This window comes from Salvia splendens, chromosome 8 (assembly GCF_004379255.2).
Source record: "Salvia splendens isolate huo1 chromosome 8, SspV2, whole genome shotgun sequence".
NCBI lineage: Eukaryota > Viridiplantae > Streptophyta > Magnoliopsida > Lamiales > Lamiaceae > Salvia > Salvia splendens.
In genome coordinates this window covers 10312529-10337223 of record NC_056039.1, presented here as the reverse complement: position 1 = coordinate 10337223, position 24695 = coordinate 10312529, and the positions used below count along the sequence as shown (strand labels likewise).

The 24695-nt window shown below is 39.7% G+C and overlaps 1 protein-coding gene across 1 annotated transcript; it reads left to right on the top strand.

Annotated features, from left to right (window-relative positions):
- The first annotated feature begins 9349 nt into the window (after positions 1–9349).
- LOC121744879 (DExH-box ATP-dependent RNA helicase DExH3-like) lies at positions 9350–22050 on the top strand. Its single transcript, XM_042138555.1, has 19 exons — positions 9350–9657; positions 10055–10209; positions 10296–10383; positions 10818–11054; positions 13153–13248; positions 13826–14014; positions 14170–14329; positions 14417–14547; positions 14758–14928; positions 16039–16311; positions 16632–16826; positions 17197–17400; positions 18401–18470; positions 18560–18708; positions 19313–19621; positions 19706–19765; positions 20240–20392; positions 20490–20600; positions 21125–22050. Exons 1-19 carry the CDS (start codon positions 9400–9402, stop codon positions 21593–21595), a joined length of 3480 nt encoding a protein of 1159 aa, XP_041994489.1. The 5' UTR covers positions 9350–9399; the 3' UTR covers positions 21596–22050.
- The last annotated feature ends 2645 nt before the right edge of the window (positions 22051–24695 follow it).

Genomic DNA, 24695 nt, shown 5'->3' with positions numbered 1-24695 from the left:
AAGGCCGCGTTGGCCTGTCGAGGAGAACTCTCCTACTCGGAGATCTTGACTTGTGCACTGGACGTGGAAGATGCACTCCCTAAACCAAGAGTTGTGGCGACAACAAACGCGACACCTCTACAAGCTCAGCCAGGTCATCAAGAGAAGAGGAGGTGGGATGGTGATCAAACTCAGTATGGTGTCAAGAGGCCACAACACATGAGGAACGCACCCTACAATGGCGGAAGACAGAATACCTTTCAACCGAGGGCAAATTTCCCGCCGAGGAACCCTCAATGTGGGAGATGCTTCAAGTATCACACCGGGGAGTGTCGAGACCCTAGGTGCTTCAACTGTGGTGGGAGTGGCCACTACATCCGAAATTGCCCAAACAAGCACATGGGAACGGGAACGAGACAGAACCAGCTAGGTTTCCGTCCACAATCCCAGGCACTACCTGCACCTCCACCGCAACAACGCCGCCAAGGATTACCATCGCAAGCAAGGGCCTACGCCTTGAGGGGGAAGCAGCCGGCAAACGGGAAAGAAACCTTTGGGCAAGGAAACTTGGCAGGTATGGGCACACTTCTCAATATGCCTATAGTTGTCTTGTTTGATACGGGTGCGTCGCATTCCTTTATATCAACATCTTGTGTGGATACTTTGGAATTACCTACTGTTAAGACCGAACCCACTATGAGTGTGACCTCACCGGTAGGCGGGACTATAGATATATCCCGATCTTGTGCATGTGTGAACTTTGGAATAGGTGAACTCAGTTTAGTGGCTTATAATTTGCAAGTAATGACGATGGGTAGCGTAGACATAATCTTGGGTATGGATTGGTTAGCGGAGAACCACGTTACCCTTCATTGTAGAGACAGGGAAATCTCGTTTGAAACCCCCGGAAAAGAGCCGACGAAGTTTCACGGAATCCCAATGAGCCGACGCAAGTCCATTATCTCTGCGCTGCAAGCCACTACAATGATTAGGAAGGGATGTCCAGCGTACCTTGTTTATTTGAATGGGGAGGAGAAGAAAGACAGGAAGATAGAAGATGTGGAGATAGTGAGTGAATATCCCGATGTCTTCCCCGATGCATTGCCGGGACCCCCACCCGACAGGCAGGTAGAATTCACGATCGATCTGGAGCCCGGATCGGCACCAATATCCAAAGCACCTTATAGAATGGCGCCAAAAGAGTTGGAGGAGCTTAAGGTGCAACTGCAAGAGCTACTGGAATTGGGATTCATTAGACCTAGCGTGTCACCATGGGGAGCACCAGTGTTGTTTGTAAAGAAGAAGGATGGAACGATGAGGATGTGCATCGACTATCGGGAGCTAAACAAACTAACGCTAAAGAACAAGTATCCACTACCAAGGATAGACGACTTGTTTGACCAACTTCGAGGGGCAGGAGTCTTCTCTAAGATGGATTTGAGGTCTGGGTACCATCAGTTGAGGGTTCGGCGAGAAGATGTACCCAAGACGGCGTTCCGAACAAGATATGGTCATTATGAGTTCGTTGTAATGCCTTTTGGACTGACGAACGCCCCGGCAGTGTTCATGGACCTTATGAACCGCGTGTTCCATCCATTTCTGGATCGGTTTGTCCTGGTTTTCATCGATGATGTGCTCATTTACTCGAAGAACGAAGAGGAGCACAAAGAGCACTTGAGAACCGTCCTAGCAACTCTAAGGGACGAGAAACTATATGTCAAGTTCAGTAAATGCGAGTTTTGGCTCAAGGAAGTGAATTTTCTGGGACATGTAGTAACTTCAGATGGAATTCGTGTGGACCCGGCCAAGGTGGAAGCGGTGCAGGAGTGGAAGTCACCTTCTACGCAAAACGAAATCCGAAGCTTTTTAGGACTGGCGGGCTATTATCGAAGATTCATCGAGGGATTCTCGAAGATAGCAAGGCCAATGACGCAACAACTGAAAAAGGGAGTCAAGATGATTTGGACGCCAGAATGTGAGGCGAGCTTTCAGTTGTTGAAGGAGAAATTGACCACCGCACCAATCCTGGCTGTGCCGGAGCCAGAGACTGACTATGCGGTATATACGGATGCGTCGAAGGTGGGACTAGGATGTGTGCTTATGCAGAAGGGGAAAGTGATTGCATATGCATCGAGACAATTGAAGCCCCATGAGCTGAATTATCCGACGCATGACTTGGAACTGGCAGCTGTGGTGCATGCTTTGAAAATCTGGAGACACCATCTCTATGGAGTCCGTTGTGAGATATACACGGACCATAAGAGTCTAAAGTACTTCTTTGAGCAAAAGGAGCTGAATATGCGCCAACGTAGGTGGCTCGAGTTGGTGAAGGACTACGATTGTGGTATAAATTACCATCCGGGAAAAGCAAACGTAGTGGCCGACGCTCTTAGTAGGAAGTCTCAATCTCAGCTGGCCACCTTTCTTACTATCGAGGAGAGTATAATCCGAGAGTTCAGTAAGATGCGCTTGGAAGTGGTGAGAATGCCCGAGACTGTGGAAGGGATAGTAGCCACGTTGGTGATGGAACCCGACTTAAGAGCCAGAATTGTGGAAGCTCAACGGCGAGATACGCTACTAGAAAGGTTTCGCTCAGAAGTGAGGACGGGTGAACCCGGAAGTTTCCGTGAGGCAGCGGATAACGGTCTCACCTACAAGGGAAGGTTGTGTGTGCCCAAGGATGAAGGCTTGAGGATGGAAATCATGAGAGAAGCACATGAAACCCCATACGCTGCCCATCCAGGGAGCACCAAAATGTATCAAGACTTGAAAAGACAGTTTTGGTGGAACGGTATGAAAAAAACATGTTGCGGCATTTGTGGAGAGATGCCTGGCATGTCAACAAGTAAAGGCGCTACACCAACGGCCCTATGGGAAATTGCAACCCCTCGAGATTCCGGAATGGAAGTGGGAACATATTGCAATGGACTTTGTGATAGGACTGCCAAAATCCCAGCGAGGGAACACGGTGATTTGGGTGATTATAGATCGTCTCACCAAATCTGCCCATTTTGTGCCGGTTCGTGCCACTTATGGATCCGAGCAGTTGGCTAAGGTATATGTACGGGAAATTATACGCTTGCATGGAGTTCCAGCGACAATCACATCTGATCGTGATGCTAAATTCACTTCTAGATTTTGGACAAGCCTGCAGCGCGAGTTGGGGACTAAGTTGAATTTCAGTACAGCTTTCCACCCACAAACCGACGGGCAGTCGGAGAGAACAATTCAAGCCTTAGAGGATATGCTGCGAGCCGTGGTGCTAGATCGAGGCGTAGGTTGGGAAGAAGTGTTGCCCTTGGTAGAGTTCGCGTACAACAATAGTTACCAGGCGACTATCAAGATGGCCCCATACGAGGCATTGTATGGAAAGAAGTGTAGGTCGCCACTTTATTGGGATGAAGTGGGTGAGAGAAGAATTCTCGGACCAGACTCTGTAGAAGAGATGATAGAGATTGTCCGACAAATCCGTGGGAGGATCAAGGAGGCACAGGATCGACAGAAATCTTATGCGGATGTTCGAAGGACCGATTTACAATTCGAGGTCGGAGAAAAGGTCTTTCTGAAAGTTTCCCCTTCTAAGGGAATAACTCGTTTTGGAGTGAAAGGAAAGCTTAGACCCCGATTCATCGGTCCATACGAGATTTTGGATAGAGTCGGCATGGTGGCATACAGATTGGCCCTACCACCAAGCTTTGGAAATGTGCACAACGTCTTCCATGTGTCACAATTGAAGAAGTACGTGTTTGACCCCACACACATAGTTCACCAAGAAGAGATGATGGTCCTAAATCCCGATCTAAGCTATGAGGAGAAGCCCGAGGCCATTTTGGATCGAAGAGTGCAAGAATTGAGGAATAAGTCAATTGCTTCGGTGAAAGTACGGTGGAGGAATCATGGAACCGAAGAGGCAACATGAGAATCAGAAGATAAGATGAGAGAGAAGTTTCCAGAACTGTTTGAGTAATCTAACAAATTTCGGGACGAAATTTTTGTTAAGGTGGGAGGAATGTAATACCCGAAAATTTGTGGAATTTTATTCTTTTAATTAAGGATGAAATTTTCTTTATGTTTTTGTGTTTAAAATATGGTGTGGAAAATATTTTGTGTTTATTTGATTGTTGTGGATGTGGTATTTTCTACCTAGGCAAATTAAAATGTAATTAAATAATTAATTAAGCCATGTTTTTAAAAATCCTAATTAAAATTAAATCTCTCTCTCTCTCTCTCTCTCTCTCGGTTTCTCTCCCCCTCCCCACTACTTTCTCAACCTCCCCACTCCCTCTTAACCGATACATCATCCCCTTTCCAATCTCTCCCCACATCGGTTTTTCTCTTTTCTCTCTTGCAATTGCTCTCAACACCGGTAAGCTCCCTCTCTCCTTCTCCCTCTCGGTTCTCATCTTTTTCATTCACTCCCTCTCATCATCGTCTTGGATTCCTCAAGGTGATACCCCCCTTCGTCGTGAATCGGAGTCGTAAGAGGAAGTAAAGCTTTTTCACTACGTTGAACTATCCGGGAAAGGTAACACAAGGCCTCAACTCTCGTTTAATTCGAAAAACATGCATGTAGGACGTTTTTGGATGGGTTAGATGTTGAATAGGATTTGTGGCTATGTGCTTGTGTTGAACATGTTTTCGGTGATAACTGACAGTGGGTTCCGACCCCTTTTTGACTGAGCAAACGATCTCCTTTTGGTACGAATTTCTTAGCTGTATAAACTTTGGTGTGTCTTCTGTGTGGTGTGTAAATTTCAGCTTCTTTGGAGGTCGTATGATTTTATTATGATTTCTGCAAGTAAACTGCGCAGTTCTGCGTGTTGTGTGTTTTTGGGAGATGTTTTCATGTGCAATGGTTGGGTTTCTGAGTGTTGTGCTTTTGTGATGTATGTGGGTGTGTTTGGCCAAGAGATGGCTCGGAAAATCAGTGTTTGGTTCGAGGGTTTCGTGTGTGTTGGCCGAGAGTTGTAGGGTTCAGCCTAGGGCAGATTTGTGGAGAGTCTGGAAGGGATGATCCCAGGTGTCTGGGTGTGTTTTGGGACCGAGAATGTGTGGTGTGAATGTTGTATAGGGTTTGAGAATCGGAAGTTGGAGGAAAGTGAGTGTGCACGGAACGAGCCAGGCGGCCGAGGTGCCGAGCCAGCGGCCGAGGTGCCGAGCAGGCGGCCGAGGTGCCGAGCAGGCGGCCGAGATGCCGAGCCAGCGGCCGAGGTGCCGAGCCAGCGGCCGAGGTGCCGAGCAGGCGGCCGAGATGCCGAGCCAGCGGCCGAGGTGCCGAGCAGGCGGCTGAGGTGCCGAGCCAGCGGCCGAGCAGGCGGCCGAGATGCCGAGCCAGCGGCCGAGGTGCCGAGCAGGCGGCCGAGGTGCCGAGCCAGCGGCCGAGGTGCCGAACAGGTGGCCGAGGTGCCGAGCCACCGGCCGAGACACCGAGCCATGTCGAGACGCCGATCCTTTTTCCGAGTTTTTCCGAACCTTTTCCGAGCCAAGTGAGCCGTTTGCACAGTAAGGGTATGCCAGGACTTGGAGTGCTGTGTTCGTGTGTCGTGTGCGCGTTTTGGGTACGTCGTTTGCATGCGGGGTGTGTTTCGAACGTGTGACTTTGTGTGTTTGTTTTGTAACATGTTGTTAAGTGTATGTACGTGTAACGTGCTAGATATTGAAGTCGTCCACGTAGGAATCATGCATTGTCGTTTAAAGTCTCGTCTCTTCTGACTCTAATCATGATACAATTTATCTTTCAAAAGGGTGATCTTTTACGAGGAAAGTGTGGTTGAAGGGAACCTTTTTAAAAGCTAAGCAATCGAGGTGGGCTTTTCTACCCTACTTTTACGTGGGTTGTTTTTAATACGGACTCTGTTCCGGAATTGTTTATGGAGGTGAACTGTTTGTCTTGCCAAATGTTTTGATTTGAAACCTATCTGAAGTGGTTTACCACATATGTTTAATCGAATTCGGGTTTGTTGGGCTGCGAACCCTCAGGCTAGTGTACACGAGACTGGGTGCCATCTGAGAGCAAGTTGGCCGGTCTAGTGACCTGGGGTGTGGCCACGCCCCTTGTCACCGTTGGGATCAGATAGTGTATGATTGAGGGAATAAGGGTGGCAATATCGGAAAATGACTGCGCAGTCGAATTTATGAAAATATATTTTTGTGTACTTGGGTTATTTTCTTACACTTAAAACCCCAAGGTTACACTGTTATGGCATGACAAACTATGATTTTGGCGTGTGTCCACTGAGTGCAATAAGTACTCAGCCCTGCATGTTGTTTTCTTAATGTGCAGGTTGAGCGGCGATGGGGATGACGGATGTTGAGCAGTGAAAGCCAAATGAGTGTTTTACTTGGTCTTTTGGATGGTGTCGTGTCGTCATACCCGGCATCATCTGTCTTTGGGTCTTTTCCGCTGCTTTGTAATCCGATACAATGTTTTATTTAACTCTGTTTACATTAACTCTAGAAATGTCGCTACAGTACCTGGTTTTAAAATGAATTTCCTTTTATCAAATGTCTTTGGGTCAAATATTCCTGTTTTTCCCCTTTCTTCCCCGCTTCTTTATTCCTCCCCTAGTCGCGGTCCACCGTACTTCCTATCCTTAGGAAATGCGGGCGTGACACCATTGTATTTATTTATATATTTAAAAGACGAAGTTAAAAGTAAAATAAGAAAAGAACAAATCTTACAATTGCTAGCTTGACGTCCCTCTTAGCATGTCAGAAGTTGGGAGACTCCCTCTTAGCATGTTAGAGTGTCCACTATAAGGCGGACACGCCCAATAGCCCCGCCCCAGTTTTTGTCCATAGCCCAAGTTTTATTGTCCATAGCCCCAAAATTCTATTTCCGCCACTATAGTGGACACCTCCAATAGCCCCCAAATTTTATAATCAACTTTCATTTTATAATGTTTCAAGTAATTATGAACAAATTTATCGGGCTATACGTAATTAGAAGAATACGACTATACGAAGTAGAAGTAGAAGTAGAATTAGAATTAGAATTAAAATTAGAATTAAAATTAAAATTAAAATTAAAATTAAAATTAAAATTAAAATTAAAATTAAAATTAAAATTTAAATTTAAATTTAAATTTAAATTTAAATTTAAATTTAAATTTAAATTTAAATTTAAATTACACACTACATTTAATCTAGTACAAATCACTAACATGTTGAACCAGAGCATTCCAGCTGTCTCTCCACAAATTGTTCATTTCCGACCCCAAATTGCAGTGAGAGAAATTTTTATAGATATAGAGTTGGAATTGTGTGAAAATAATGAATGGAGTGGGGTGTATTTATAGGTGAATTGAAATGTAAAAATAAAAAAAAATAAAAAATTTTCGGCTATAGCCGCGGCGGTCGGCGCCGCCACTATAGGCGCCGTGGCTATAGCCGCATCCTCGCCCCGGAGCCGGCTGATGCCCGTCCGCCCCCCTACCGCCCCGATTTCGCCGTCCGCCCGCGCCCTCCACTATAGCCCGTCCGCCGCCCGCCCGTGGACACGGCTATAGCCGCGTCCATGCCATAGTGGACACCCTCAGAAGTTGGGAGACTGTTCTCTCTTCTTGACTGCGAATAGTACCAACTTACCATTTTTTCACAATTTATACATCCCTTGACCCGTCTGGACTCGTCCTACCGGGATGGGATGGTTAAGGTTTGCGTTGTGGGTAACCCGTCCTGAAGGGCCACCTAATGTGGAGGGAGAAGCCTATATTGGCAGGACACGTGCCTCCGCCACGTGGCGCTTCCTGGCCATGTGGTGACATCCACTTGCCCCCTGCAAGTGAGCGTCGTTTTGGAAGTTTTAATTTTTTTTTTTTAAAATTTTTGTTAAAATTGGAAAAAATTAAATAATTTTTCCACTTCCCCCAATATTATCATTTTTTTCTCCCTTTTTATTATTTTATTTTTTGATCCTCCAATTCATCATAAAATTATCTATAAGTACCTCATACTCCCTTCGTCCCATAAACTTTGTCACATTTTCCATTTCCGTTTGTCCCAAAAAATTTGATGCATTTCACTTTTTTACCATTTTTAGATGTGGACCCTTATTCCACTAACTCATCATCACTCATATTTTATTATTAAACTAATATATACAAGTAGAACTCACATTCCGCAAATTTTTTTAACTCGTCTTCCATTACATTTTCTTGAAATCCGTGCCCGGTCAAAGTGTGATAAAATTTATAGGACGGAGAGAGTATATCACATTTTTTTTCCACAATAAAAAACTATTTCTCACTTATTTTTCTTTCTAAAAAATTTCATTTGCATCAATTCATGTATGGCCAGAGCTCCGTGACAGACCAAGCCAAGCGCCCCCAAAACTCCCATAGATGTTTTTATGAGAATGTTGTTCGCCGTCACAATGGCCGACACTTATCTATGACGCGATTACAACAAGTGACATAACCAAGCAATTGAGCTCCTCAAGTTTCATTTGGGCCTAAACCCAAACATACTAGTGCCGCTGGAAGAGTAACTTTTAATTTTTTTTAAAAACTATGATCTTAAATTATGTAATTTTTAGTGTAATCTAATTTTTTTTATATATTTAATAATGTAATTTTATTTTTTTAGGAGTTCGTAATGTAATTTTTGTTTTCTTTAAGAAAATTATATTATTGAAATGTTGTTTTATTATTTGTCTCTAAAAAATGTGGTAAAAAGTGGTGCACGACCTCATAGATAGTTAAGGAAATGAATAGTTAAATGATGAGTGATGAACATTGTGAATGACCTCAGTATATACTAAGTTGTCATAAATAGATTGACAATCTTTTTTTATAACAAATGGATTGACGGTCCTTTTTTGATGTCCCATTAAAATTTGATGGCAAAAAGCATAATGTTGTAAGAGCATATGCAACACTGCTCTCAATAGCTGGATGACTCATCCTGGCGGGATACTGTTGCAGACGATTCTACGCTATGAGACACTCGTTCCAGAGGGCCTAGCTTAATCTGGCGGGACAACGCAGCTCCGCCACCGCATTCTGGCTGCGGTGGAAGTATTTGTAATTTTATAGGACGGAGGAAGTAATTTATAATTTGTTAGAAATTTGTAATGTCATTTTCAAGTTTTGTAAAATTTTTTATTATTGAAATAGATTAATTATATAAATTGAAGAATAGAATACTAAAACCTATAAATAATTACTGAAATAGATTATTATAGATATTTTCCCTTAATTAAAAATGAAATGTGGGATAATGTATATTAAAGTTGAACTTGTTGTAGATGCTCTAAATTCTATTGTTGTGAATAAAAATCGACTATGTTTTGAATATAAAATTACTATTACTACTAGTACTAGTATAAAATTAATACTCCTATGATAAATAATAACGTTGGAAATAAAATAGAGAAGCAGAGGAAAAAACCGCCATGGTCCAGTCCTCTCTTCGCCTACAATGCATTCCCGGCTAAAGGCGTTACTTGCACGGGCCGCCATAAAATCAGCCGCTCTTTATTCTCCTTCACATTTGCGGAACTCCCGAGTTGTGCCTATCGGTGACTATACCGCCGTTGCCAATGTTGTTGAGAATTATGTTTGCTCCAAACACCAAAGCTTGAGTCGCCAACCTCTTCTATCGCGGCGTAGGTTCTGTGGCTACGCCGCTGAGCAGTTCTCCGACGATGAATATGAATGCGATTACGAAAACCACCCAGTAATTCTTTCAATTTTCCTTTTATATAATTGCCTTGAAGATGTTTGATATAATGCCTGCATTGCGGTTTTGAATTCCTAGTTTGATTTTAATTAACTTATGAAGTGGTTATGATTGGAAAAGTTCCCCGTGCTATAAAAAACATGAAACCTCATATGATTGGGATAAAGACTTAATCTTTGACGAGTAGCCTGCCCTGTAGTAATATTTGAGGATACCGCATTTGAGATATGATGCAAATAGTTTACAAGTTCTTTATTTCTTGGTTGGTTTTGTGATGAGAAACAAAGTGGTTGTCCATGTCAATTTCTCAGCTATATTATCACTTACAGTTACTTGGTAGTTGTTTGTTTGATGTATAAAACCAGTTATTTATGCCAAACACATTATCCTACAGCCGTCATCATCAGTGGCGAATATTGATGAGTGGAAATGGAAACTCAGCATGTTGTTACAAAATGATAAAGATCAAGAGATTATTTCTCGTGATAAAAGAGATAAACGGGACTTTGAACAAATATCCAACCTTGCCAAACAGATGCGGCTTTACTGGTAGGACAGTTTACTTGACATCCATTTGTTTTCTGTTGTTGTTTTTTTTAGTGGCCTACTTAAAATGCTCTGAATATCATTGCCAGTCAGCTGTATGGGAAAGTGATCGTGGCCAGCAAGGTTCCTCTTCCCAACTACAGGCCAGATCTGGATGATAAGCGGCCTCAGAGGGAGGTTAGAAAGTTGATCGATGCATCGGTCCATTTTGTATAATTATCACATCTTACATGCACTTTAATTATTGTGAAATGTGAATTACAATCTCCACCATTGCATGACCCTCAAAATCATTTCTGGTATGTGTTTGACTTAAAAGAATCTTCTTAGTTCACTAACAGAGCACTAAAAAAAAAGAATTATGATCTTGTTATATTGCCTTCCTAATCACATACCTGTAGGAATATCTTATTTTTGCTTATATAGCTACATTCACAAATATACCTATATACCTATCAGTAACAAAGATATGAGCTGGAACCTGCTTTCTTTTTTCACGAGTTACGCCAGCTGTAAGGAGATATGAATGATATCATTGACCAACTTTTTTAGTTTTTATTAAAAGAGGCGATTAATTTATCTTACTGGAATATTGTGTTTAACTTGTCCAGGTTGTCATCCCATTGAGCTTACAAAGAAGGGTTGAGAGTTTGCTTCAGGAACATCTTGACAGAACAAGCTTGAACTCCAAAAAGGCCTGTCAGATTTCAAATGAAATTGAGTCTACCAATCCAGTGGAAAATGTCGATTCAGCTGAACATGCCGATCCATTTCTTGATGCTTCTGTCATGGAGAAGGTTTTGCAGAGACGGAGCTTGCGATTGCGTAATATGCAAAGAACTTGGCAGGCATGCATTTCATTTGAATGTGATGAACTGTATTATTGTGAACCGACTTATTATTCATGTTTTGACTCACATCAACTAGGTTCATGGCTTTGCATTTGCGGCCATTTTCAACAAAATGAGGCTGCGGAGAGAGAAAGAAGACACTTAGTAGCAATAGTTCAATCCCTAGTGTTCTCTACATATGCTGACAGCGACATATCTTATTAATATATACCCTCCCAAACTTTGAAATTTCAAATTTCCGATCCAACCTTTACGATTTTCCTACTACCATTATAATTTTCTCATTGTCCTCAACAATGTGGTTTCATAGCATTTTGTTAAGATCATAATCAGAGTAGGTGGTTGGATCCAGAGTCTATCTGATGTGTCTTATTAGAAATGGGCCACTCACCCCTTAAAAGACCTTATAAGAAGGAGAGTTATCCATACTTATATAGAGGGGCTAGGATCATCACCAAGTCGATGTGGGACAAGATTTAAGAGTTTTAACACGCCCCCCACGTGTGGGCCGGAATGACACATCGGACTTCCATCACGTGGGTAGGCAAGAGAAGAGATAAAATCCATCATCGACTTGGGCCGCTCTGATACCATATTAGAAATGGGCCACTCACCCCTTAAAAGGCATTATAAGGGGGAGAGTTATCCATACTTATATAGAGGAGCTAGGATCATCACCAAGTCTATGTGGGACAAGATTTAAGAGTTTTAAAAAGTCTTATTTAGGGTATTCTCCCTCTTAAATGAACACAAATGCTATTCTTCCATTACAAAGAAGATATACAGTTTCATGGATGTTAGTACCTTTTTTTACACCAGATATACTTTCCAAAACCTTCATTTGTATAGAGAACCAAAGACAATGAATGAATGCCAGTTTTTGTTCTAGATATTTCCTGACATAGAAGTTGTCCGGTCTAAGAAAAGACATTAGGCTCTTGGCATAAGTATACATTGGCTTTATCATAAGAGATGTCGGACATACAGACTCATTGGTTGCTTCTAAGCCAGTCTATGAACAAATCGAATGCAGAACATGTCAATATGATGAAGGCGATTTTGAGCTTAAGGTCTACAAGGAAAGATTTGTCATACAGAATGAGCTACTGCAGAGAAGTTCAAATTTCCTCAGATGTAGACTCTGCAAGAAATGCGTGCAGGTGTTCTACATCAGGATAATGTACCTTTATATATGGGAAAGCTTGTGACCTAGAAAAGCTAAAAACAATTTGTGATTTCCAGGAGCTGCAGGAAAAATTGAGAGCTGTAGCCCTTCGTATAATTGAAAGAGATATAAAATTGCTAGATAAACTGGGGGTTATGGCGTTACATGCAAGAAACCTATCAAGATGTTTTTGCGACAATTAGACAACCATAGATCTTGTATACCATGACCAAACAAAACAATTGAGATAGATTGACAAGGCAAGTTTTTGAGAAGAATTAGGACCATGTTGTATAAGACTCATATGGTTTACAGTGTAAACTTTACACACATCATGAAGTCTTAAATTGCATATATCATCACCAAAGCCCTTTCACAAACAAATTTAGAAATCACAAGCATTCATACCCGACCTGCAATCTAGTTTGGGGGGAGTGTGATATTCTCTTAATCACTACTGGTTTACAATTATAGTGGTATTATATTGGAGATCTCTTCTCTTAGTTAGTGTCGGGACTTTGTCTATTGGTTCTTAGGTATGTGGTGGCTTTTTCTACTACATAATTCTCCATTATTCATTTTCTGTGAGGTAGTATGATGAAGCCTTAATATGTCTTCAAATATCTTAAAGCTTTTAAAACATGCATAAGATTTGTTTTTGAAAAGGAATTCTCAACTTGTTTGTTAAAATATTAACAGACTCCTAGTTTTGTTCATGAATGCCATTGCTAACATGACCTTTTTTTTTCTTTTCTGGAAAGCACTTCAAAGACTTAACTATAACATAAGTTTGACATCCTATAAGCTCCAATTTTATTTTATAAGACATGAGTGCTTGTAACAAATATTAGCAAACCACCCTTTATGTCAACTTATAGTATTATGTTTTTTTGCGTCTCAAAATTCAGTTTTATTATTTTCTCGACACAGGAATCACCTGAAGGAAGACGAATGCTGGATTTTAGGAAATCCCTCCCTGCATTTAGGGAGAAGGAAAGGCTCCTTCAAGCAATTGCGAGGAATCAGGTTAAGTTCTTAAATCTTTGTGATATCTGATATGAACCAGAAGAATTGTGGTTAATGTGATAAATACCCTCCCAAGCTAGAGAAATTTCAGCATAATACACAATGAAGTTCTACTGTACTTTAGTATCCTACTAACGCTTTTCAGTTTCTCAGGACTTATATTTGTTGCACTTAAAAACATGGAACAACAAAAATCTTGGTCTTAATAAGGAAATTATAAGGGTTTTATTGCAATAATTGCATAAAGAATTCTGAATGATGTAGAAGGTGGGATTGGGATCTATCTTGATAGTTCCTTTCAAATTCCTTCTGTCCTCTTCTCACAGAATTCTCTTTCCATAAACTGGCGTCTTGTCAATTTTTTGGGGGGGGGGGGGGGGGGTTTCTAACACTGGCAATTTAGCATGCAATCTAGCTTTCTATTAGTTATCGTCGTTAGAAGGATTAATGGATTTTTTAATATAAAAATTACAGTTTGAACTTCAAGAATTATGATACAATTCATTGGTCATGTTGTTTTAATCTTATTGATTTATAATTACATATGTCAGTTCCTTATCTTCCTTATAAACAATAGGTTGTGGTGATTTCTGGAGAGACTGGTTGTGGTAAGACCACGCAACTCCCTCAGTATATTTTGGAGGCAAATATAGAGTCTGGCAGGGGAGCGTTTTGTAACATAATCTGTACACAGCCCCGAAGAATATCTGCAATTACTGTTGCAGAAAGAGTTTCTGCAGAGAAGGGAGAGCCTCTTGGTGAATCAGTAGGCTTGCTATTTGTTTCTTCTTAATTTAATTTAGTTTCAGTTAAAGTGATGTATCAGCCTTTGCAGTTAAGTCACTGCTGAATGGAAAGTTTCTAGTTGCCACAACTTTTTTGTCTTTAGTTTCTCATTTTAAACAATAACTTTCATGGTAGATTGGATATAAAGTGCGATTAGAGGGAATGAAAGGGAAGAATACACATTTGCTTTTCTGTACCAGTGGAATTTTGCTCCGAAGGCTCTTGAGTGATAGAAACCTGGATGGTGTAACTCATGTTTTTGTTGATGAAATTCATGAGCGAGGCATGAATGAAGGTGCACACTTATATGTACACAGATTTGGTAATTTGTTTTGCTAAAGCTTATGGTATTATATTCCTGACATGCTGCTCAATATTCCAGATTTCTTGTTGATTGTCTTGAAGGATCTTCTTCCACGACGACCAGATTTGAGATTAATCTTGATGAGTGCCACTCTGAATGCTGATCTATTTTCTAATTATTTTGGTGGAGCACCTATGATTCATATTCCTGTAAGTTCAAAAGGAGTTCCCTAAAACATAGGAATTTGTGGTGTCAAATATACTGCAATAGAGAATTAGAGAGTCTTGTTCCATACTTGGGCTTCATGTTTTGGAATGGGAATCAGTTTTTTGGTTAAGTATTAATGTACTTCGTCTTCTAGGGACTTCTGTGCCTGTGCATTAAATTACATATGAAGAGCAACTCTTTTATGTGTGCAGGGTTTCACTTATCCTGTAAGGGTCTGTTTTCTGGAAGATATACTTGAAATGACGGGATATAAGATAACTTCGTTCAACCAAATAGATGATTATGGCCAAGAGAAGCTTTGGAAGACACAAAAACAACTTGCACCACGGAAAAGAAAAAATCAAATTACCTCTCTTGTTGAGGTAGGATTTTTTTTCTGAACTTTGCACCATTAACTTTGTCAAAACTATTCCAATTATGGGAAAATAATGTAACTTCTAGATTTCTGATCTTTTGGATAAATTTTAGATTCACTGACTCAGGTTTAGTATTATAGCCATGCAATGTGAATTGTGTATCCTCCATTCCGTATTTTCTTTCTGTTAAATCTGTATAATGCATACTTTGATTGGCTAGCATCAAATTCTGATTTGCTTTTAGTTTATAACACAGTCTTACTTAGTTGGCAATATTATTTTACTTTACCTCGGAAGATTTATTGGCAAAAAATGGGTGGGGTGTTAATTGTTCCAGTGTTGTGTTGTTTCCGTTGGTTAGAACTAGAAAGGAATAAAAGTTTTTTTGAGCACCAATATGAATATTTGGGGAGGTCTGGCATTTGGTATGAATCTTGGATTGCTTGATGTGTTTCAAATTGCAAAGAGTTCAATTTTTTTCTTGTATCAGATTAGGCTAGAGATTGAAATTGTGTGTTGGAGCTAAAGCATTTTTAAAGGTTGACTATACTCTTTGTACCTTTTTATAGAGATTGAAATTGTGTGTTGGAGCTAAAGCATTTTTAAAGGTTGACTATACTCTTTGTACCTTTTTATTCAAATAAAAATCCATGTTTCTTACCATCCTACACAAAAAAACAAAAGAAAGAAAGAAAAGGAATTATGACTGTATTTAATGGCTGAAGGAGCTAGGCCGAACATACAGGCGATTCCTTTCTATTTATCTTCTCTTGTTGGGTTTTTTCTTGTTATTCAAATTGTGCTTTCTTATATTGTGAAGAAAACTAAAACGGTAGATCTCTTCTCTCTCTGCCTGTCTTCTTTTTTATACATTTTTGGTTAACCATATCTTTACTGAGTGATACAATTTCATTGCATCAGCAGCCTATATATGATAAAGGCATTACGCATAGGCATATTAGTTTCCAAAGTAGGCTAGTAATCTGCCAAACACTTTTACATGTATGCTTGATTTGTCAATGCTTAACTACATTAGAATAATTTGCCTTTTCCAGTTATGTGGCAATTTCATAAATTGTCTTATTTAATTTCTTGTGCTATGTGTTCTATGGACAGGAAGCTCTGAGTAAAGCAAAATTTGAAAACTATAGCTCTAGAGTACAAGAGTCTTTATCGTGCTGGATACCCGACTCTATTGGGTTTAATCTCTTAGAGGCTGTGTTGTGCCATATAACTCGCAAGGAACGCCCTGGGGCTGTGTTAGTATTTATGACTGGGTGGGAGGATATTAGTTGTTTGAGGGATCAGTTAAAAGCTCATCCTCTCTTAGGAGATCCAAATAGGGTCCTTCTGCTTACATGCCATGGCTCAATGGCAACTTCTGAACAGGTTAGTGGTTTTTGCATTACATCCCCCCCCCCCCCCTCTCTCTTTTCATTTAAAGGTTTATCTCGCCACTTGCCTTCATGAGTGACTATGATAAAATGAGAACATAAAGTTTATATCTGTTCATTCCTATATTTGAATTACTTGAATTGATATTCTGGGAGCAACATTATATTTGTGTTTATGATCTTTCCCCGAGTTCACCTCCAATTTTGGTATGCTAAACTTGTTTTCTCCTAAGAGTGTTTCTCTGTCTCGACTAAATATCCGTTTTTTATTTATAATGTACATTACCTACCATCTCCAACTTGTTTATCTTACAGAAACTCATATTTGAGAGGCCACCTACCAATGTACGGAAAATAGTGCTTGCTACGAATATGGCTGAGGCAAGTATTACGATCAATGACATAGTTTTCGTTGTTGATTGTGGAAAAGCAAAGGAGACTACTTATGATGCTCTGAATAACACACCGTGTCTACTACCTTCATGGATATCCCAAGCTTCTGCTCGGCAAGTGAGTTGAACATTCTGGTTTACTTTTTCATACTTACTGGTTGGTTCTGTATAATCTGTAAGATAATAAGATATCCTGCTGATAAATATTTAGGTGCTTTATACACAACTTGATTCAAGGAGAAATCTACTTACTTTAGTTTGTGGTGCCTGCACTACATTTAAACCTTCTTTCTGCTAAGAATTTAAATGCTTCACCATGTAACACACTTAACCAATTATTATATTGATACTGGGTCTTGCTAAGTTATATAGTACCATTAATTGTTTAAAGCTTGCATAGGATTTGTTAATTCACTTTTACTATTGTATCATGATTTTTTCTCCTTACTTAGTCAATAATGTTGCTCCTCTCCATGTTTTGCTTGCAGAGAAGGGGTAGGGCTGGCCGTGTACAGCCAGGCGAGTGCTACCACCTGTATCCACAATGTGTATATGAAGCTTTTGCTGAATATCAACTCCCTGAACTTTTAAGAACTCCATTGAATTCTCTCTGCTTGCAAATTAAAAGTTTACAAGTCGAAAGTATTGGGGATTTTATCTCTGCTTCTCTTCAGCCACCTGAACCACTGGCTGTAAGCAAATACCACTTTGTTCATGTTTATATATAATGCTGAAAGTTGCTAAGACCTTTGGTTCTATATTAGTATTTTAGTCTGGCAAGACCTATTGATTTCATGTGCAGTTCTGCTATCAGGAGATTGATGCTTTATTGAGTTCCAAAAGTTATTTCTCCATGCAAATGGGATAGTCATCCCGCATTACACAAATGAAGATGGTTAACTACTGGTGTGAAATAACTTTCTTATTAACACTTATGGTTCTATTTGACAAAACTTTCTTCACCAAACTTGAAACTCTAAATATGGGCATGCAAATTCTTCCAATTTATAATGACCGCACAACAAGAGGTACATTAGAGATATACTTGGTCTTGAGAAGAAATGCAGTTAGATTTCTTAGTCTGTACCTTTCCTTTTCCCTAGTATCCCTTAACAATCTCTTGCTTGGGATATTCTATAAAATGTTTGACGAAATGCGTTTTAGAAATCATATCAGGAATAAGTAATATGTTAGGAATTTAGGATATATTCTTGATGTATATCAGAGAGTACTAGTCTAGGATATTTTGGACTATTAAGAGAGAGAATTGTTTTTCAAGGAAATCCTGTGGAGAGTTCGTAATTTATTTTTAGGAAATAAAATTGGTTCACAAAACATAATCAAACTTTTCCTTATTACATCTAACTTGTGTGTCGACTTGGATGAAAGGATTCAAATCACATAACATTGATTCATATTCATTAAGTCACCTTAGATATAAAGTTCACTGCTTCTGGTACCGGAACTTCTCTGCATTATTCATTAATTTTTAGTTTCATGTTAATTTTTCCTCCCTGTTCTTCTGTTTCAATCATTTTCTTTGGTATCTTAAGTTTTGGATAAAATCGAAGTGTGCATCTCTTATATATGTTTTAAGTTATTGTGATGGATATAACATGACTTTCACCTGCCTTTTTCCTATCCAACAAGGCACCTGGAGTCATCCTTGTTGATTCTGTGTGAACATTTCAGGTTCAAAATGCTGTTGATTTTTTGAAGATGATTGGTGCTTTGGATGAAAATGAGAACCTTACTCATCTTGGTATGTGAACTAAACAACTCATCTGCATGTTATGGTATATGTAGCCTTTCTAATTTTTATTATGTGAACTTTATATCTTGTGCAATCAGGAAAGTTCTTGTCTGTGCTTCCTGTGGATCCTAAGCTGGGGAAAATGCTAATCATGGGTGCTATCTATTGCTGCTTTGACCCTATACTGACAATTGTTGCTGGTCTCAGTGTCAGGGATCCTTTTCTTTTGCCTCAAGATAAAAAGGATGTAAGTTAGCACATTTCCTTAGTAATGAATGTTGTATTTCATGTGGTATTACTGAATGCATGATTGTTTTGCATTCAGTTGAAGCATCAGTTTGTTGGTGATAACTGTCAAATTTACTACTGTAGTCATTATTATCCATGCTCACTGAACATCTTTGGTTAATAATTAATAGAGCACGAAGTTGTCCCATCATCATGTGCATTTCTTTTTTCATTTGTTTTCTGTTAGGTGTTTTAATAAATGACCGAGGATAATTTATAAATATTGGCTTTGTTCGTGCAATTCTAGCTGTGAGGAAATACAATTGTAATGGTCTAATTTATGAAGCTGATTTAGTCATTGGTCAGAACATATTTTATATTGAATATTATGTTTCTTGGTTAAGCAAACATTTTGTAAGATACTTATTCTTGATGCTGGCATAATGGCATGAGACTGTTTCCTTTAGAAGGTAAAAATGGTTACGTAGGGAGAGCAAAATGCGATTTTGTATGCAAGTGTCTGTTCAACATTTTACTTCTTCTGAGGCAATAAAAAGCTTTTAAAAGTAGATAATCCTCATGGAGAGGTTCACAAGCTGATTTACATCTCTATGTCTGTGTAGTTAGCTGGAACAGCTAAGTCGAGATTCTCAGCAAAGGACTATAGTGATCATATGGCACTTGTTCGTGCATATGAAGGATGGAAGGATGCTGAAAGAGAAGGATCAGCATACGAGTATTGTTGGAGAAACTTCCTCTCTCTCCAAACTCTTCAAGCTATCCATTCTCTTCGTAAACAATTCACTTACATCTTAAAAGATGCCGGGTTGCTAGATACAGAAGGGTCAATCAATAACAGATTAAGTCACAATCAATCATTGGTTCGCGCTGTAATATGTTCTGGCCTATTTCCTGGCATTGTGTCTGTAGTGGTGAGTTCTACATTTCTACTACTTGTAGTTCTTTTTGGACTTGGCCCAAAGGATTGACACATTGTTTTTTTTCTTTATTGACAGCCTCGTGAGACTACAATGTCTTTCAAAACAATGGATGATGGGCCCGTCTTGCTCTATGCGGTAGGTTGTGAAGCTTATTTAGTCATCTACGAGATTCATTAGCTTTCTTGCAACACAAGGATGAACTGCATCAAACAGTCCTCACACTATTAAATAGGAAATGGAACTGCTCAAACTCTGAGCATTGAATACTGCATCTTAAATCTTAATGTGGTAGCAGTGCATCTAAATCTGGGAATATTGTGAAGAAACACAGTAAGACTCTGCTTGGCAAACAATTTAAAACTCCACAAGATAAACTTGAAATCCATCCAATTACTCATGTCAATTCACAACTTGAGTCTCATAAAGTCTTTTTGCCTTGTAAAAATTTCTAGCATTTACATTGAATATGGTCAAGTATTAGAAGGATTACATTGGTGGGAATAATGTTTCCTCTCTAAAACTGAAGTTTTAATTATGTAGCATGGGAAGTTGCTGAAGCTCTGTTTATGACAATTAAAGTAATGATCTTGTTTTATTCATTTATCCCAGAATTCTGTGAATGCACGATACCAAACGATACAATACCCCTGGTTGGTATTTGGTGAGAAGGTGAAAGTCAATACTGTTTTCATACGCGATTCAACTGGAGTATCTGATTCTGTTTTGATCCTGTTTGGTGGTAAACTGGAGTGTGGTGCTACGGTAATTTTCTTTATCAGAAGATGCTCTCTGAAAATTTTGACTGTGTTTCGTATTTACTTATTGGTGTGTGTGTGTGTGTGTCTTCTGATTGTTTCAGGGAGGACATCTGAAAATGTTGGAAGGATATGTTGAATTTTTCATGGACCCAAGCTTGGCCGAGTGCTATCTGAAACTCAAGGAGGAGGCAGATAAACTATTAATACAGAAGGTAAATTTCTCATCTCATACGTGTTTCTTTCTGCATCAATAATTTTGTTTATTTTCTGTCTGTCTGTAACATTTAAACATACTAGTAATAGCATTCCATTCATATGGTAAATTTGTTTGGTTTGTTTATCGTTCTTTTTTCAAACTCTTGATCTTTTATTCAGATATCTTATCTGTCAGTTGTGATGTTCTCATCAATTCAACAACTTTGACATTGTATTGTTTTAAATATTCTTTCCAAACATTATGGCTGTTACTAAGTTTGATTATGACCCTCTCTTAACATTTTCATATCTATTTTTAGCATCAAAATATATGCCGGGCACATATTGATTGTGTATAGCAAAGTAACCAAGTCTCATGCAAGCCCTCTATATTTGTGTTAGTTCTGTTTATTTTTGTTTCTTATGGTAGGGTAAAATTATGCTTGTGTATGTTATCCTTGGCCTTTATTGTTGTTTCAAGAAGACATCCTCTCGTGTGGCTTAGTTTCCTTACTTTCATGTCTGGATCGTGATATTGCAGCTTGGACATCCCAGCATGGACATTCACAAGGAAGGCAAGTACCTAATGCTCGCTGTTCAGGAGTTGGTGTCAGGCGACCAGTGTGAAGGGATGTTTGTCTTTGGTCGTGATAGCAAGAAACCCAGAGAATCCTGCGATAAAGACAGGTTTACGAAAGACGGAACAAATCCAAAGAGCTTGCTTCAGACACTATTGATGAGAGCTGGCCACTCACCTCCCAAGTACAAAACCAAGCATCTCAAGACAAATGAATTCCGGGCTCTAGTTGAGTTCAAGGGCATGCAGTTTGTGGGGAAACCAAAGAAAAATAAGGCCCTAGCAGAGAAAGATGCTGCTATAGAAGCATTGGCATGGTTAACCCAAACATCTGAGAACAATCATGTCGAAGATGTCAACTCTCCGCCTGATGTCACCGACAACATGTTGAAACTTCTTGGCAGGCGGAGGAGGTCAAAGCGCAATCCACGTTAAAAAGTAAGCTCATCTGGATTTCAGAACCGTAAATTTGATGAAATCATATCTATTCCATAGTTCCTGGCGCATCATCTGGTCTTGGAGGGGACTGACTGTAAAATATACCCATGCTTTTCGTCGGTAAATAATGTTCCCTTAACCCAAGTCTTGAGCAGCCACTAGATATGGGGGCCGCGCGGAAACTCCATGTTGATGTATGAGGCATTGGGGTTTTGTAAATGCAGATGCTGGCAATAAGATTATTGACAGAGTTAGCAGTAAGAGAAATTTTGGTTGGCGATTTACCTTTGATGCTGGGTTTTGAAACCTTAATGACTGTAATAGATAGAACAGATAGATAGGTAAAAAAATGAGAGAACATTTATTAAGTAGTCTTTGGGGAGTGTAATTTCAAGTATGGCGCAATAACGATTTTAAGGTTTAGTTATATACTAGTACTTCATTTATTATAATTTCCTACTAAGTGCTTCTCTTTCAATTTTAAGATTGTAGAAATACAACGATGGAAAATTATGGAGTATTTATTGGCATATAAACTTCTTTTTTACTGCAAAACTCAACAATTTTTATTTAAAACATTCTAATTATTTTTAATGGTATTAACTAATGAATATAAAAATTAACAAATTGTTTGTCATTTATGGACACCAAATACAAATAGCCCCTCCTAATATTACTAAAACTATATGGTTTCTCTTAAAAAATTTCAATCTTAAAATTAGATAGTTCCCTCCCAATTTTTTATGACTTTTTGTTGGTTATTGTAAAATTATCTTGGTGGTGGATGATGCTCAATTGAAAATGTATTATTAGTATGAATGGCCATCTCAACCACAGCCAAAAGTAATAACAATACATTTTATCATATCCCAAATGTTTTAGTATTAGTATACATTTACAAATTTTACTCCTGTACCCTCCATCTTGAAGATGGTTATCGAGAGAGGCCGGGATTAGATGGCTAAACATATTGAAGCTAAAGGAATAGACAAGTGTGTTGTATTCTTTTCGGATGATTAGAATGATTTACAGCTCCTCTTTATATAGGGAGAGATATTATGTACATATGGAAACAAGATAATTCTTATTCTAAGAATTATCAATTAAATCAATTACTGCTCCCCTGATTTGGGTGATTTATTTGTTTCCTTATGCATATTTTGACACTCCCCCTCAAGTTGAGCAACGGTATCTCCGATGTTTAACTTGCTCAGAACATCCTTAAAGCTTCTTGGATTCACAGCCTTGGTCAAAATGTCGGCCCACTGTTCCTCAGATCGAACAAACGGGAATTCTATAATCCCTGCCTCAAGATTCTCTTTGATGAAGTGACGATCAACTTCCACATGCTTTGTTCTGTCATGTTGAACGGGATTCTCTGAGATGCTGATTGCTGCCTTATTATCACAAAATAGTCGACTTTTTTGTGTAGGTGGAAAGCCAATCTCTTTTAGAAGCCTTCGTAACCATAAGATCTCTGTTAGGCCACTTCTGATTCCACGGAACTCGGCTTCTGCACTTGACAATGCTACTACTTTCTGCTTTTTACTTCTCCATGTGACTAAGTTTCCTCCCACAAAGGTGAAGTATCCAGCCGTTGATTTTCTGTCAACTGGATTACTTGCCCAATCAGCGTCAGTGTATCCCTCGACTTCCAGGTCTTCCTTCTTTTCTAGAAAAACTCCGTATCCTACAGTTCCCTTCAAATATCTCACAATCCTCAACGCCGCATCCATGTGATCCTCTTGAGGTCGATGCATGAATTGGCTCACAATGCCCACTGCGTATGTGATATCAGGTCTAGTATGTGTGAGATAGATCAACTTCCCAACTAGCCGTTGATATTGTTCTCGATTTGCCAAATTTGCTCCTTCCGCGATTTTAAGTCCGTGATTCGGGACCATAGGAGTTTCTGCGGGCTTACAGTCCAGCAATCCCATTTCAGCCAATAAGTCTAGAATGTATTTCCTTTGCCTCAAGAAAATTCCGTGTCTAGATCTCAGTACCTCAATTCCCAAGAAGTATTTTAGTGCTCCAAGGTCCTTCATCTCGAACTCTTTGAACAAGTTTATCTTCAATTTCTCAATCTCCTCAGCATCATCTCCAGTAATGATCATGTCATCCACGTATATAATCAAACATGTTACCTTGTCACCTCTTCTCTTCAAGAACAATGTATGGTCAGAGTGACTCTGCTTGAAGCCATGCTTAACCATTGCTTGACAGAACCTCCCGAACCAGATTCTAGGGGACTGCTTCAATCCATATAGAGTCTTTCTTAGTCTGCAAACTTGTCCATCACCGAATTCTTCCGAGCACCCAGGGGGAATCTCCATATACACTTCTTTGTCTTTCTCCAGTTCTCCATGTAAGAAGGCGTTAGTAACATCAAACTGATGTAGAGGCCATTCTTTACAAGCAGCTACAGATAGTAGAGTTCTTACGGTGTTCAACTTGGCAACTGGGGAGAAGGTTTCCGCGTAGTCCACTCCGTATACCTGAGTATAGCCTTTAGCCACTAATCTTGCCTTATATCTCTCGATCGAACCATCGGCTCTCCTTTTAATGGTGAAGACCCACCGACACCCAACTGGTTTCTTCCCTTTTGGTAAGGTACACTTCTCCCATGTTCCATTTTTTATCAAGGAATCTATCTCTTTTTTTATAGCTTCCCTCCAGTGCTTGTGCTTCATTGCTTCCTCAAATGACCAAGGAATTTCCTCTTCTTCGTATAGGGCAGCCTCGAAAGCACGCGCCATTTCTGTGAGCTGTCCTTGAGCCTTATTCGCCACGGAGTACTTGGATTTTCGCCCTTTCCACTCAGGAGAATATCTCTTTGGTGGAATGCCTCTAGTGCTTCTGTGTGGCAATTCATATTGTCCTGTGTCTTCATCCACTCTAACTACTTCTCTGTTATTGTTAGTATCATCAAAAATAGACTCATTTACCTCAGGATTTGAAGACGAGGCGGATGGTGAGGCCATGTCACTGAACTCCACGTTCTGTATATTGGAATCGATTGACTGCCCGGCGGTGCCGCTAACCTCCTCTGATGGACCAACTTCCAGAACACGATCTGATTCGGCATGATCGGGAT

What these genes read in the sequence shown, in the direction of transcription:
- LOC121744879 (XM_042138555.1), top strand. Translation starts at nt 9,400, where the DNA reads ATGCATTCCCGGCTAAAGGCGTTACTTGCACGGGCCGCCATAAAATCA. An exon ending in TGCCTCAAGATAAAAAGGAT is followed by an intron (nt 18,709 to 19,312) that starts GTAAGTTAGCAC and finishes ATGTCTGTGTAG; the next exon opens with TTAGCTGGAACAGCTAAGTC. An exon ending in CTGGCATTGTGTCTGTAGTG is followed by an intron (nt 19,622 to 19,705) that starts GTGAGTTCTACA and finishes CTTTATTGACAG; the next exon opens with CCTCGTGAGACTACAATGTC.